Source organism: Dunckerocampus dactyliophorus, chromosome 14, assembly GCF_027744805.1.
Source record: "Dunckerocampus dactyliophorus isolate RoL2022-P2 chromosome 14, RoL_Ddac_1.1, whole genome shotgun sequence".
NCBI lineage: Eukaryota > Metazoa > Chordata > Actinopteri > Syngnathiformes > Syngnathidae > Dunckerocampus > Dunckerocampus dactyliophorus.
The window spans coordinates 16,769,248-16,783,971 of NC_072832.1; the positions used below are offsets into that span (position 1 = coordinate 16,769,248).

Below are 14,724 nucleotides of genomic sequence, written 5' to 3' on the forward strand. Positions count from 1 at the left end.
TTCTGTCCGCCCCACACTCAGTTCCCCCTAGCAAACATTTACAGCAACACACACGCGCATGAGTCATATTATGTTTTTGCCTGTGTTTATTTGTTTGTTTGTTTTTGTTCAAAATAAGTTGAAAAGTTGTGAATGGATTTTCAGGAATTGTGGGAACTGGGATATGGAAGAACTGATTTCATTTTGGGGGTGATCCAGGAATTTTTTAAAAGGACCATTTTCGGCATTTGTGCATATAACTCCACAAAAAATGGTTAGAGCACTTGGAGAAAAATACAGGACAAGTTTCCAATGGGTTTTACAAAATATCAAAAACTGATCAAAAAAATGTATCATTTTGGTGTGAATCACAATATGGGGGAAATATGGCGCTTGGCGGAGGTCTGCACTCTCTTAAATGTCTTATTTTCTCTTATTATGTCTACTATATTGGGTAATACAAGTGTAAAGGTGACTATAGGGGTGTTAGTTCATGTTTGGAGGGCTCTAATAATGTTAAAATTGTATTTAAAAGGTTGTAAACAGATTTTCTATGCCCTATGAAAATATTTCATTTGTAAATGAGGGATTATTAGTATTGCCATTTTATGGTGAATGAGATGTATTTTCTGTGTAAAAATCAGCCTTTATTTTTTTAAACCAGAAAGCCACAAATTTACAGGGCCGTGAATGCTGCTGAATGGTGAATGTGCGTTGGTCCACTGTATTCTTTAAACCGTAGATACGATACCCCATTAGACCAAAGTGTAGAGATGCTAAAATGAGCCCAAAGCCTCAAAGCTTGTGTCAGCCTTCCTGAATCACACTGCTTCGAAATAGTGCCTCGGCGCTTGTATCGCTCTGCAAATATCAAGTGACCGATTACGTTTGAAGCTTCATACGTCACATCGCGTATTGACGGTTCGAAATGAGCATTGTTGGCAAGTTATTTTGTGCGTTTGTAATGGCGACCTGTGTTTCACTCCTTTTGCTGACGCAGATTGCTTTGACTTCACTCTTCCACCAGATGTCGCTAATGTTGCTTTTCCCTGAAGCACCAAAGCTCTGAATCTGTTCCGGCACAATTTGAAGGAAAGCCTCAAAGGTTCATGAAGCTTCACACGCCCATCTCTACCAAAGTGGTAAAAGCAGGATTATAGTAAAGCACAGTTCAGGTAATTGGTACAAATATTTTTGAAGAAAGCATAATTTTAGGGTGTGCACACTGATAGTGGCACCATGGTTAGCATACGCCCCGGTTAGCATGTTTTTTGGTTAATGTCAAAAATGTACGCCAAAATTTTGTCCCGGTTTGCATACATTTTCTGGTTAGCGAACAATATGGCGTACATCTTGTCGTGTTATTAATATACTGTCAGTTCTGTGTGTGTTCTTAATGTATTTGAATCACAAAACATCCTTGTGAGCAGTTTGCTACAACATTGAAACTAAGTTACGCCACAAGTCTAAAAAATGTTTTAAAAACCCCATATTTTTAGAGTTTTACAATTATAGGTTTACAGGCAAAATATTCTAAATGCATATAAATGATAAATGAACATTTAAGGTTCATTTTATGTTCATTGAAGACATGAGACAAAGACGCAATGTGGCAGTGAGGTCAACACGGACACCACCTTTGTGTTTTGCCATGAGTTATTTCTTGAATTCAATAGTTTCTCACCTTTATCTAAACGCTGGCACTTGCAACTTTCTTTTGCTCCATATTGGGTTATTTTGCTGCTGTGATCAATAAGAAAAACAGAGTTGAATTCAAGAAGTCGTCTGTGTTGATCTGGCTGCCACATTGTCTCATGCTTAAATTAAGGTCAAAGTAACCTTAAGTGTTCACTTCTTTCATACATCATTTATATGTATTTATATGCATTTTGAATTGTTTCCTGCATGTAAAACTATTGAACGGGTTTTGGGTTAACAATTTTGACTTTCTGGAACGGCTTAATTTTAAAAAATGTATTTGGTTACAATAAATTTTAGCTATCATGGTCTCATTTTTACATATAACAACAGATGTCTCATTGGCAATTAACGTATTTATTACATGACAGTCATAAGCATTCCCAGGACAGACTGATAAAGACAGAGTTTCTCAATTACACTAAAAGAGTGAATTATGAAACTAAAATGCCTGTGCGACAAACACGAATGTACAAACACAAAAACTACACACTTGGACACTCGACTTTTCCTATAGACCTGTACATGTTTGTGTGTTTGCATATTTGTTGTTTGAAATTTGGAAGAGACATTAAAGACAAGGCAAAAAAAAAAAAAAAGAACAATGTTTATGTTTATGAAGCAAAGTTCCTACGTGTAAGGCTACCACACACACACACACACACACACACACACACACACACACACACACACACACACGTGAATTTCAACAATCAAAACGTGTTAGTATAAAAAAAATATACTCAAAACAAGTCAGGATACATCACTGTCAACGTTAGCTTGAATCCGTACACAGAATATGAAGTACTCCTCTTTGGCGGAACTGGAAACACAGTGCGGTTTATCGACGCATAAAGGCAACATTAAGAGGAGAATCACAGTTTAACTTCCCATTTCTTGCCCTCCTGGCTTGTGTGGTATGAAGCTGCTGACTTCACAGACACAAGGAGCGAAACATGGGTTTTGTATACAAACATACTGTATGGTTATTAGCAGCAAGATTCTCTGTTAGCCTGTTCTCTGAAAAAGGATTCCAGGCCGCTTTTATTACAAAGGTTAGGAATGCAATACCGTTACATTCGCTTATCCCTCCATTAGACACCATGAAGGCACGCATACAAACACGTGTCCATGCGCTGCGGTGACCACCCTACCGTCACCCGTGTAAGTTGTAATGCAGCAGACTACAATCCTGCTACTGGGTGTCACACAAAGCATCGATATGAACAGAGGTGTCTTGTGTAGATGACTCAGTGACACACGTGCAGATGGCCGTCTTCTCATCAGGAGTCATCGTTGGCTCGCTTGCGAGACTGATCCCCTCTGAAAACAGCAACAATATAGAAAGTATTAAACTTAATCTTTTTTTAAACGTATATAAGGCCGAATTTACCCCAGCATCTATGTGACTTTTGCCGTTTACAGTTTCAAACACCTCAAATGCTGGGTTGCAGCCACGTCATCTAGAGGCTGTCTAGAGGACGCATGGTGGGCACACAAACAGTATGTGATGCACTCCAATGCAACTTGTATGCATGTTCAAATTAATTAAACCATTTATAAATAAACAGAAAGACAAAGTTCTTGGATTCTTATCACTCACCAACATAACTTACTGCGGACGTACAGTTTGCTGAAGTTGGACACCACCAATGTAATGCTCAGAAATCGCAGAAAATGCATCTACACTGCCTAAACCTGAATTCAACTTAAATTACATGGTGTCTTTGAGCGCAACCCCGCCATGGTTCAAAATAATGCGGTCAAAGTGTGATTCAAAAGTTCTGCTACTATTAAAGAGACCAGCGTGAGGCAAATACATTTTACATTCTCAGTTCATTTGAAGCTGCTAATCCATACAAATATACGGGATATAATCGTGTCCTGCCATTTATCGTTCATAAAATACGGCAAAAATGGGCATATTTCAAACATCGTGGCAAAATGGAGATTAATCATGTTAATTTGAAAACGGATTAATTTGATTCAAATTTTTAAGCAGTTGCATACATACAGTACATATCTGTATGTGTCCATCGTTTTTCCATGGGAGTGTAGCAACATGAATGTTGTAAACAATGCATTTGCGACCCTGTTAAGTTGCTTCCCAGTGGCCTGCCGTTGACATTGCTACTAGATTGTATCGTTCTGCCAGAACACCAGGGCATTTTCAGTGTGGAGTTCGCATGTTCTCCCCGTGCGTGCGTGGGTTTTCTCTGGGCACTCCGGTTTCTTCCTACTTGTCCAAAAACATGCATGTTAGGTTAATTGGTGACTCTAAATTGTCCATAGGTATGAATGTGAGTGTGAATGGTTGTTTGTCTATATGTGCTCTTCGATTGGTTGGTGACCAGTCCAGGATGTACCCCCGCCTGTCGCCTGAAGTCAGTTGGGATAGGCTCCAGCATGCCCCGCAACCCTAATGAGGAGAAGCGGCATAGAAAATGGACGGATGGATTTGTTTAGGCAGGTGAAGGTGTGTGTTCTCATAGTCTTGATGACAAGAGTGTAAATGTATTATTTTGCGTCATGGTTTGAATACGGCTGGCACATATTTCCCTCACCCCCCCTTTTACATGTTACTTTATGTTTCCTTTTTCTTTTCTTGCAACAGACCAGACTTTGTAATACTGGCGGTATATTTATTGTGTGCATGGAATAATGGAGCACTTGTACAGTTGGAGCATTAAGATCAACCAGTATGAGGAAATGGCAAATGTGTAGTTTTCTGCATTTTCCATTTTCATGGGCATTTTAACATTGGTTAGTTTGGTTAACTTTAGTATCAATTTCGCTTGTTGAACTTGAGCGTGTTCAGACTCGGCTCCACTCGACCAGAGACCCCCTTTTCTCCACATTTTCCTGTGGTTTTTGGTTGTTTCTTGAACTTTTTTCCTGTTATGATGGACGATCTTAGAAATAACTTTTTTCCGAAATCCCTATTTCTGCGCACGTGTGCGGCTTTTTCACTGACTTCACTTACCTTTTAGTTACGAATACCCTTGTTTGACCCCGATCTGCTTGAGCCGGTGACGACTGCAACCAGATACGACGTCGGATGCAGTCCCGTGATCTACCTCACCCGGCTCACAAAAAGTTCTGTTTAAATGGTTCTCATTGACTTGATGATGCTGTATCTAATGTGTCCAAGTTTGATTTCTAACCACATATGATTAAGTCCTGATTTAGATCTGTGGCTATCCGACTCCATGTCTTTTGTTTTTTTGCTTACATTGCCATGATGGAGATCCAAACCTGAATTGTAGTGTAAATCTAGCCAAAGACAGATGACAAACACTGTTTGTAAACGCAGGCAAGACAGACCGTGGGAAGCCATTCATGGAGAGCTCCATCTGGAGTTTCTGGTCGTGAGCAGCGTAGTCGGAGAGCAATGACTCCACAGCGAGGGGGTTGATTTGAGGAATAAAGCTGGAGAAGAGTGCTGGTGCTAACTGGGCCCATTCTGCAAGACAATTAATGTAACGTAGAATTCAAAAAGACAAGAAATGTGTGGATGTTGGTATAGAGTAACAGTTTTGCAATCGTGGACCTGGTCGGAGGCTGTGGAGGCCTGTAACCACACTGGCCATGGTTGATGGCTGCACTTCGAAGGGCATTGCATGAGCTTTGATGAGAAGCGCTGAAAGAAAAATACTTGATGTTAATGGTTTTTTTTGCCCCAAACACAGTAATCCCTCATTTCGAGCTTAATTGGTTCCAGACCCGACCGTCATAAGTGAATTTCTGTTAACCTTCTAAACAGTTTTTAACATTAGAGCCCTCTTGACATGAAATAATACCCATATCGTCACCTTTACATTCCTGTTACATAATATAGTTGATTTCAATCACAAGAAATAAGCAATTTTAGACATTAATAAGACTCGTGCTCGTGATGTGCTGCAGTAAATGTGTTCCAGACGTGTGGACAGGAAGCGACAACGGGAGTTCAGAGTTGATTTTTAGTTGGTACACACGTCACTAGGTGTCAGTCATGTTACATTAATGAGACAATAGCCACCTCAGGAAGTACTGGAAGGAAAACAGCAACAACAAGAAGTAACTCTCCCACTGACAACGTGTGACCTTGATCGATGAATCGGATTAAAAAAAACATTTTTAATTTCCGTCTCTTGTCACCAATCCCTTTAGAAATGCATGAATGGACTTTTTCCCTCTCCAAAATCATAGCAGAGAGGGCAAGGAAGAGGAATATCTCCGACACCAAAATTGAAGTAGAGAAGTATAAACAATCAACTGACAAACATCACAAACACTCTACTGCAAATCAACGAGTCACTTGCACAGACTGCTACGCGTGCATCACCAATAAATAAATAAGAAAGAACAAATAAACTTGAGGGGCAGGCTTTGCGTTTGGCATCGGCTCGTCTGCTCTGGGGGGATGGGCGGAGCCTGGTTTGATGGTCAAGCTGTGAAGCATGTAGTAAGATGACGCGGCTTACGCTGGACAAGCATAGCCATAGCTATTTGTACTTTCACTTGTTCTACCACTAGGTTTTGTGTGTACGCATGGTAGGAGTTGTGCATAAATGTACACATTTTCCTATGCACAAGTACAAGTGGATCAATTCTATACTTTGAGTGGGAATGTTCTTACGCACGCTCTACGAACACATCTCTGCAGTGGTTTGCTTTGCAAGATAACAGAAAGAGGCAAAAATGTCGATTGCTCTTTTCCAAAGTCAAAGCTGATGTGTGTGACTATCTTGTTTTTCCTGAAACACTATAATAAAAAAAAAAGTTACATTCTAGAAATTGTTACCATTCTAGTAATTGTTTCAGCTCTATTAGCTACCATGCTGCAACACTCCCCCCCAAAAAAACATCAATGGGGCACTACTAAAGCAAAGTACTCACGCATGAGTTTGTTGACATGCTCCTCTGCAACATGGTCAGCAAACAGGTTCATCAGCTCCTGTCTCAAGTCACGGTTCAGCTTTGACTCTATGTAGAATTTGTTCTGAAAAAAAGCCATTGTGAGAGATTTGTGCACTTCCTTTTGCATGCGGGTGTACCGTGTGGTGTATGTGCATGCATGCAAGGTGTTGTTACTGTACAACCTAAAGCTTTGCGTAAGGTTGGGAAACTATACCTACACCTCATTCATCTCAGGGCATTGCATCGACCCCAACTGGACTCTTCAGGTTGTCTTAGATCAGTGCTTCTCAAAGAGTTTTGCCCCCTGTGCGTGCAGCTGCTGCAGCAGCGAGCTCGCTCGACATAACAGTCCACGCATAGCATATACACATGAGCTGCTGATTTGCTGAACCGTGTTCGGGGTGGCAGGATGTGATGGGTTGTCAAAACACTGCTAATAGTGAGGTCGTTAGCAGGAATTTATAAAAACGCGGAAATGGCGCCAGGCGCGCGTTGTCCAATGGTGTTTACAGCCACGTCAAGAAGCTAATTGCTGTATCCATTAGCTTCACAACAGACATGTGGATGGATGGATAGCTAGATAAATAGATATAGACAGGATACTTTATCAATCTCTAAGAGAAATGCACATTTCCAGCAGCTCTGCAAAAATTTCATGATGAACTTAATCATTTAATCACAAAATAAAACAACCAAGGCAAGACATGAGAGATACGAAAAATAAGAAAATAAAATAAGAATAAATAAAGACGGAACAGATCGCGTCACATTTGTAGTCAATAATACATAATAAATAATAATACATAATAATGTAATAACACAAGTATATTTCTGTCCCCCCGTGTATGACAGAAAATAACTGACAACCACTGTCTTAGATGATGTTCACCTGTCATCCTTCATCAATTCATGCTCAAAGACTAGATAGGACAGCTCAAGTCTGAGAATCTACAGTATCTCCCACATACAATGCTGTCTTTTCATCCCTTCCTAAGAGATTCAACAATTTAAATAGCAAACGCAACACAGCCGCTTTTGGTTTGGTGCGTACATGACCATTGTTACAACAAACTTGTATACGAGGGTGATTTCATCCAAATGACTGTTGTTGGCCGGCAGAGGTCTCACTCTATGTTTCTTAATGACAGTCGTTTTGTATCCCAAAAGAGTGAAACCATGCTTAGAGGATAAACACTTGGGTCCTACACCATTCCCTTAGACCAGAGCTGTCCTATCTAGTCTTTGAGCATGAAATGATGAAGCCTGCTCGGGCGAGAGGCAAAGTCTCTTCTAAGAAAACCTGGACAGTCCAGTTGCGATCGATTCAATGCCCTGAGAATACCGTATTTAACCCGTTCACTTCAAAAGTTACTCACCAAATACATGAATACTGGAACAATACACTGAAGAGATGCAATGTATTGCGTCAGTGCTGCGTTGAAGCTTTCAACGAAGTTTTCAGGTGGGACGGCCTGGAAAAAAAATAGAAAGTGTTATGTAATCATCTCTGTAGGGAGCGTGTATTTACAGTGCAACCTGAATGCCTCTCAGGTTGTGCAACCAATTTCCTGGGGAAAAAAAAGAAAGACTCTATAAAGTCATGCAAAACTTTGGTTTCAAACGCCATCATGCAAGATGCCATGTGAAATTGGACCTAACACTATACAGTGGAACCTCGGTTAGCGTACACCCTGGTAAGTATGTTTTTCGGTTAAAGTCAAAAATGTATGCCAAAATGTTGCCTCTGTTTGTGTACATTTTCTGACGAGCATCTTGTCATGTTATTAATACACTGAGTGTGTCCGTGTCCAACGGTGTTATTTTTAATCACAAAACATTCTTGTTATGAGCCTATTAGCTTGCTAATAAATACAGGAAGCGGAAGTCAGCTCAATCACCCGTCTATGATGCCATCAGTGGCTGACTATGTAGTTCTCAAGTACAAGTCTCACAAATGTTAAAACACAAAACATGATTTTATAGTTTTAGCATTCTAGTTTAACTTGTATAAAACAGCTCCATTTTGGGTTATTTTGCAGCCGTGATTAAAAGAAAAGCAGAAACTTGAGGTGGAAAAACACTACTGAACTTATGAAATAACTCATAGCAAAACACGAAGGTGGTGTTCCGGGTTGCTTTCGCAGGCACGTTCTGTCTTTGACAACGATCACGTCTTCAATGAAGGTAAAAGTAACATTAAATGTTCATTTATCCCTTCATTTTATTATTTAGATGTATTTATATGAATTTCAATTTGTTTTCTACATGTAAACCTAATAGTAAAATTATAAAAACATGTTTTGTGTTAACACTTTTGGCTTTCTGGAATGAATTAATTGGATTTTATATGATTTCTTAAGGGAAAAATGTATCTGGTTAGAGTCGGACCTTCTAGAATGGACTAATGATGCTATCCAAGGGTTCCATTGCACGTCTACCTTTTTTTTCCAAGTAAAACACGCATTACACTTCTATAGCAGCACAGCATGTGCCAGTATAGTTCATGTAATGGCTTTACAGTAGAATGGCGACAAGTTTGACTCTGGATCAGAGCTCAATCATCATCTTGGACTGAGCGTCTTCTCTTTCTTACATGCAGCTGGCTGGAAACTTGATGTAGATGATGTGCTATTTTGGATTTCAGATCAACGTAGAGGAGCTCCGAGTGTTGCTGACAAACACATTTGTAGACATAACTGCAAAAACAAACAAAAGAAGAAACAGTGTTTGGCCTTTATCTCGCAGACATTACCTGTATAACACCATCATTAGCTATAAAACTAAGGTATTACTTAGGGATGCATACCAAAACCCTGTACCAAAACCACCGGTGCTGATGTAAACGCCTGTAATCGAGCCAAAAAAGTAAGTAGTACGTAGGCCTGTCACTATATCAAATTTTGCTGGTCGGCAATTGTCCTACAAATTATTGTTGATAATCGATATTATTGACAACATTTTTGAGACCATTTTTTCATTATGATATGGCATAATGATGACAGTACATCTTATCAAAATAAATAAACTTTAATTATGAAAAGTATTTAACATTGTAATTGGAATGTTAAGAGCTTTTAATTAAATTAAACGAACAAACAACATAATAAATGAAACAAAACAACAAAAAAAACCCCTCAATGAAAATAAAATGGACTGTTAAGGAAAAAAAACGCTCCAATAAAAACAACACACACACACGCAGTTATGTGCTGTATTGGTCATATTTGGGCTGGAACACATATCTGTGGTGGCAGAGTAAAATGCAATGTTTCTGATGTCCTTCAACACATTGCTGTTTGTGACATGTTGTACATGTACGTTCTCCCAGGCAATTCGTACTGTCTGTCAAACATTTTTAACATTTCTCGAAATGTTGCGTTTCTTTTGCAATGTAGCGAGCGACACTGACTGACTGTTGGGACGAAGGCTCCTTTCCACCTCTGTTTTAGGTGTGCATACAAGTTGGTCGTATTCCCCTGCTTCCTCATCACTACTTTCGAACAAATGAGACATCTCAGTTCGTCGGTGTTCATGCGCTCACCTTCATTCTGTTTAAAACTTAAATATTCCCACACTGGGGATGTGGCATTCGCCTTTGTGCCCTCGTTCATGTTAGCGTTTTCTGGCTCACGAGGCTATTTTGCTGCTAGCCAATGTAGCCACGTCTCCATGTACAGGGACAAAGAGAGGAGGAGACGACAGGTGGGTTCGCTCTCTCCGTTCATTCCACTGTAGCACCAAGGCGCACAGACAGCTGCAGAGTGAACCCTCTTGTCATCCAGCCTGAAAGGGAGAGGAGGAATACAAACACGAATGCATGTACATGTCAATTTATCGGGGCCGACAAAAATGATCGATGTCGTTTTTTTTAATCGTTCGATTAATTAATCGATTATCGTGACAGGCCTAGTATTAAGTAATTAATAATTACTATTAATTCAGTGGGACTGAAATGAGGCAAAAATTAGGTATACAAGCTCGCACGCACGATTCTCTGTCGCTGTCAGTGAGGTGCATTCACCAACACCGGAAATCTGAACAACAACACACACCACAAGCAGGTCGCTACACATTGTAGCGGTAGCCTAACATCGCCACAACTGTGTACAAATTAAATCAATTAAATTCAACATTAGTTTCTGTTCCAATTGTGCGGAATGGATGCTCTTAAACAGGAGTATGTTTTCACTTAAAGTACTGAAAAATCTTGCTGTTTTTTTTGCACATAATTGCACACGTGGATTTGACTTCACAATTTATTTCACTAATATGAAATAAAATGCACAACAAATTTGAATTTATGAGTTATTTTATTCATATTGTAGAGTTGCTGGGAAAACTTCCTGCTTCCCAGCGTGCTTTGCCGGACTGCATTGTAAATAGATGTAAATATTACGTCGCCACATTGTGTCTTGGACAACAATCACGTCTTCAATGAAGGTAAAAGTAACATTAAAATGTTCATTTATCAATTATATGTATTTGTATGCATTTCAAATTGTTTTCCGCATGTAAAACTAATTGTAAAACTATAAAAACGTGTTTTGTTGTTTAATGTTAAGTAAGTTGTTAATACTTGCAGTGTTTGCCGTATGTGTATACAACCCCTGGCAAAAATTATGGAATCACCAGTCTCGGAGGATGTTCATTCAGTTCTTTAATTTTGTAGAAAAAAAGCAGATCACAGACATGACACAAAACTAAAGTCATTTCAAATGGCAACTTTCTGGCTTTAAGAAACACTAAAAGAAATCAAGAAAAAAAGATGTGGTAGTCAGTAACAGTTACTTTTTTAGACCAATCAGAGGGAAAAAAATTATGGAATCACTCAATTCTGAGGAAAAAATTATGGAATCATGAAAAAAAACACAACAAAACAATACTTCAACACACCACTAGTACTTTGTTGCACCACCTCTGGCTTTTATAACAGCTCGCAGTCTCAGAGGCATGGACTTAATGAATGACAAACAGTACTCTTCATCAATCTGGCTCCAACTTTCTCTGATTGCTTTTGCCAGATCAGCTTTGCAGGTTGGACCATTTTCTTCAACTTCCACCACAGATTTTCAATTGGATTGAGATCCGGACTATTTGCAGGCCATGACATTGACCTTGTGTGTCTTTCTTCAAGGAATGTTTTCACAGTTTTTGCTCTATGGCAAGATGCATTATCATCCTGAAAAATGATTTCATCATCCCCAAACGCCCTTTCAATTGATGGGCTAAGAAAAGGGTCCAAAATGTCAACGTAAACTTGTGCATTTATTGAAAATGTAGTGACAGCCATCTCCCCAGCGCCTTTACCTGACATGCAGCCCCATATCATCAATGACTGTGGAAATTTGCATGTTTTCTTCAGGCAGTCGTCTTCATAAATCTCATTGGAACGGCACCAAACAAAAGTTCCAGCATCATCACCTTGCCCAATGCAGATTCGTGATTCATCACTGAATATGACTTTCATCCAGTCATCCACAGTCCACGATTGCTTTTCCTTAGCCCATTGTAACCTTGTTTTTTTCTGTTTAGGTGTTAATGATGGCTTTCGTTTAGCTTTCCTGTATGTAAATCCCATTTCCTTGAGGCGGTTTCTTACAGTTCGGTCACAGACGTTGACTCCAGTTTCCTCCCATTTGTTCCTCATTTGTTTTGCTGTGCATTTTCTGTTTTCAAGACATATTGCTTTAAGTTTTCTGTCTTGACGCTTTGATGTCTTCCTTGATCTACCAGTATGCTTGCCTTTAACAACCTTCCCATGTTGTTTGTACTTGGTCCAAATTTTAGACACAGCTGACTGTGAACAACCAACATCTTTTGCAACATTGCGTGATGATTTACCTTCTTTAAGAAGTTTGATAATCCTCTCCTTTGTTTCAATTGACATCTCTTGTGTTGGAGCCATGATTCATGTCAGTCTACTTGGTGCAACAGCTCTCCAAGGTGTGATCACTCCTGTTTAACTGCAGACTAACGAGCAGATCTAATCTGATGCAGGAGTTTTGGGAATGGAAATTTACAGGGTGATTCCATAATTTTTTCTTCAGAATTGAGTGATTCCGTAATTTTTTCCCTCTGATTGGTCTAAAAAAGTAACTGTTACTGACTACCACATCTTTTTTTCTTGATTTCTTTTAGTGTTTCTTAAAGCCAGAAAGTTGCCATTTGAAATGACTTTAGTTTTGTGTCATGTCTGTGATCTGCTTTTTTTCTACAAATTTAAACAACTGAATGAACATCCTCCGAGACTGGTGATTCCATAATTTTTGCCAGGGGTTGTATGCGTATCTGCTGGTGTTAAGTTTGTTGTATAGTAGTACTTGTATTATTCTATCTCTTTGACACCATGGCCATGATTAGTGTTCTTTGTAGTTACCCCACTTTCATTCGTATTGTGTGTCAAGCTCATTGCAAGTGCTGTGCAGACTACTGTCTGTCCTAATAAAGAGCAACTTCCTTCCAAGCAATCCATGCGCCTTTGAATTTCTTTGCCCACGCGAGATCACCACAGTATTACCAAAGTATTTAATTTACTATTCTGTTAAACTTGCATGATGCAAAATTCTGTAAAAATAAAAAGCCATTGTTTCTGGACAAAATTTGTTCTTTTTCCTTTTTTTTAAGTACTGGTTCGGGAACGGTTTAAGCACCGAACTGTCTCAAAAGAACCGATTTGGCACTGGTACCGGATAATGTGGAAATGATACCCAACCCTAGGTATTACCTGTATATCTGAGACATTAGCTGTATATTTGAGACATTACCTGTATATCTGAGACATTACCTGTATATCTGAGCATATGAAACAGAGATGTGGTCCATAGGATTCTGAATTAGCAGGCGTTCAATGGCCTTCTCCAAGTTTGGCCAGTGGTTATTACGGTAGTCTTCCACGGCCATTGCACTTAGAACTGAGGAGGAGGAGGAGGAAGAAGGACGTGGGAGTTTTTTCGTCACCCTATATTATCTCACTTTTGTGTTTATGAGGATCAGTCAGTGTACAATAGCTACAAATATCAGTTGAATACTAAAAAGCGTCAACTTACGGAGCTTTGAAGTCGAATCTGCGGTGAAAGTCCCCTCAGCAGAAGCTGCTGCCGCCGTGGTGGAGCAGTCGGTCTCACCCGCTTCGCTGCACTCGCTGCCTGAGTCCGAGTCCATGACCTTTGACCCGTCGGTGCTACGTGATATCGAACCCCCTCCAACAGAGTCCAGGCTGCCTTTTGGTACCGATAAAGACACGGGTTTATGGAGCGTTGTTACCTCGGAAAGCTGGCTGCTTAAATACGTTTGGATTTTATTGCTGCTACTGCTGCTGCTCGCACAGTAGTTATGATTGTGGTCATCCTTTACGTCTGAACTCTCATCTTCCATCGCCTCCATTTCAACCGTTCACCTGGCATCTAAAGGCGTCAATACGATCGATGGTAATATGTTAAATGTACAAAACTCTCAGGTAAGTGAAACCGAGTTCAACTCGGTGCTGTTGATGACGGGGTTTTACGACGGGGTCGTAAACCCTTCTTCTTCGTCGCGTCATTTAAAGGTAGACTGACGAGATGGCGCATTACCACCTTCAGCTGGCTTGACGTGTGAATAGCAACAAGCTCTTAACTCAAGCAATACCAAGAATTAAAAGAAATATAAGGCATTAATTTGAGACGACACTGATAAATTGGTACTAAGTAACCACCTTTAGCATATTTACTTTACTGAAGTCTGTAAAACCAAGGGAGAACTGGAACGTGTTCTGGGCCTGTGGTTCATTTGAATTGGTCCGCTGCACATTTTAGAAATAAAATTAAACAAAAAAACCAGAAAAATTGGAAAAATAGAGCAAAATATATACAATATATAACGTTTTCTAAAGTCTTTTTACAAATTAAAAAATATATCTGAAACACCAAAGTAACCCTAAGAAGTTAAACATATCGGGAAAAACCAGCACCTCAGCTTTATGATATAGATGAAAAAGAAAATTGTTAGTATGGACTCAACTCTTTTTTTCACATTTTTGCTGCTGATTTTTTTGTCTTATTTTTCAATTATGTCAACTTTCTTCTTAAATAATCCTTGTGAATTTCTTTTCATAATGTTGTGACTCTAATCCCACATTATAACATTTCCCAAACCGAATTTTCCAAA

The 14,724-nt window shown here is 39.5% G+C and overlaps 1 protein-coding gene across 1 annotated transcript; it reads right to left on the minus strand.

Annotated features, from left to right (window-relative positions):
• Window positions 1–1,771: 1,771 nt before the first annotated feature.
• On the minus strand, window positions 1,772–14,097 carry cacul1 (CDK2 associated cullin domain 1). The gene is made up of 8 exons (XM_054799622.1): window positions 13,626–14,097; window positions 13,364–13,490; window positions 9,173–9,275; window positions 7,956–8,051; window positions 6,559–6,661; window positions 5,228–5,317; window positions 5,002–5,140; window positions 1,772–3,000 (listed from the first exon to the last, which is right to left on the minus strand). Exons 1-8 carry the CDS (start codon window positions 13,960–13,962, stop codon window positions 2,961–2,963), a joined length of 1,035 nt encoding a protein of 344 aa, XP_054655597.1. The 5' UTR covers window positions 13,963–14,097; the 3' UTR covers window positions 1,772–2,960.
• Window positions 14,098–14,724: the final 627 nt, after the last annotated feature.

Coding starts and splice junctions, on each gene's coding strand:
- cacul1 (XM_054799622.1), bottom strand. CDS start 13,962: ATGGAGGCGATGGAAGATGAGAGTTCAGACGTAAAGGATGACCACAAT. Junction 9,276..13,363: donor TCATATGCTCAGATATACAG/GTAATGTCTCAG, acceptor TTGTTTTTGCAG/TTATGTCTACAAATGTGTTT. Junction 3,001..5,001: donor TCCATGAATGGCTTCCCACG/GTCTGTCTTGCC, acceptor TGCTGTTTTCAG/AGGGGATCAGTCTCGCAAGC.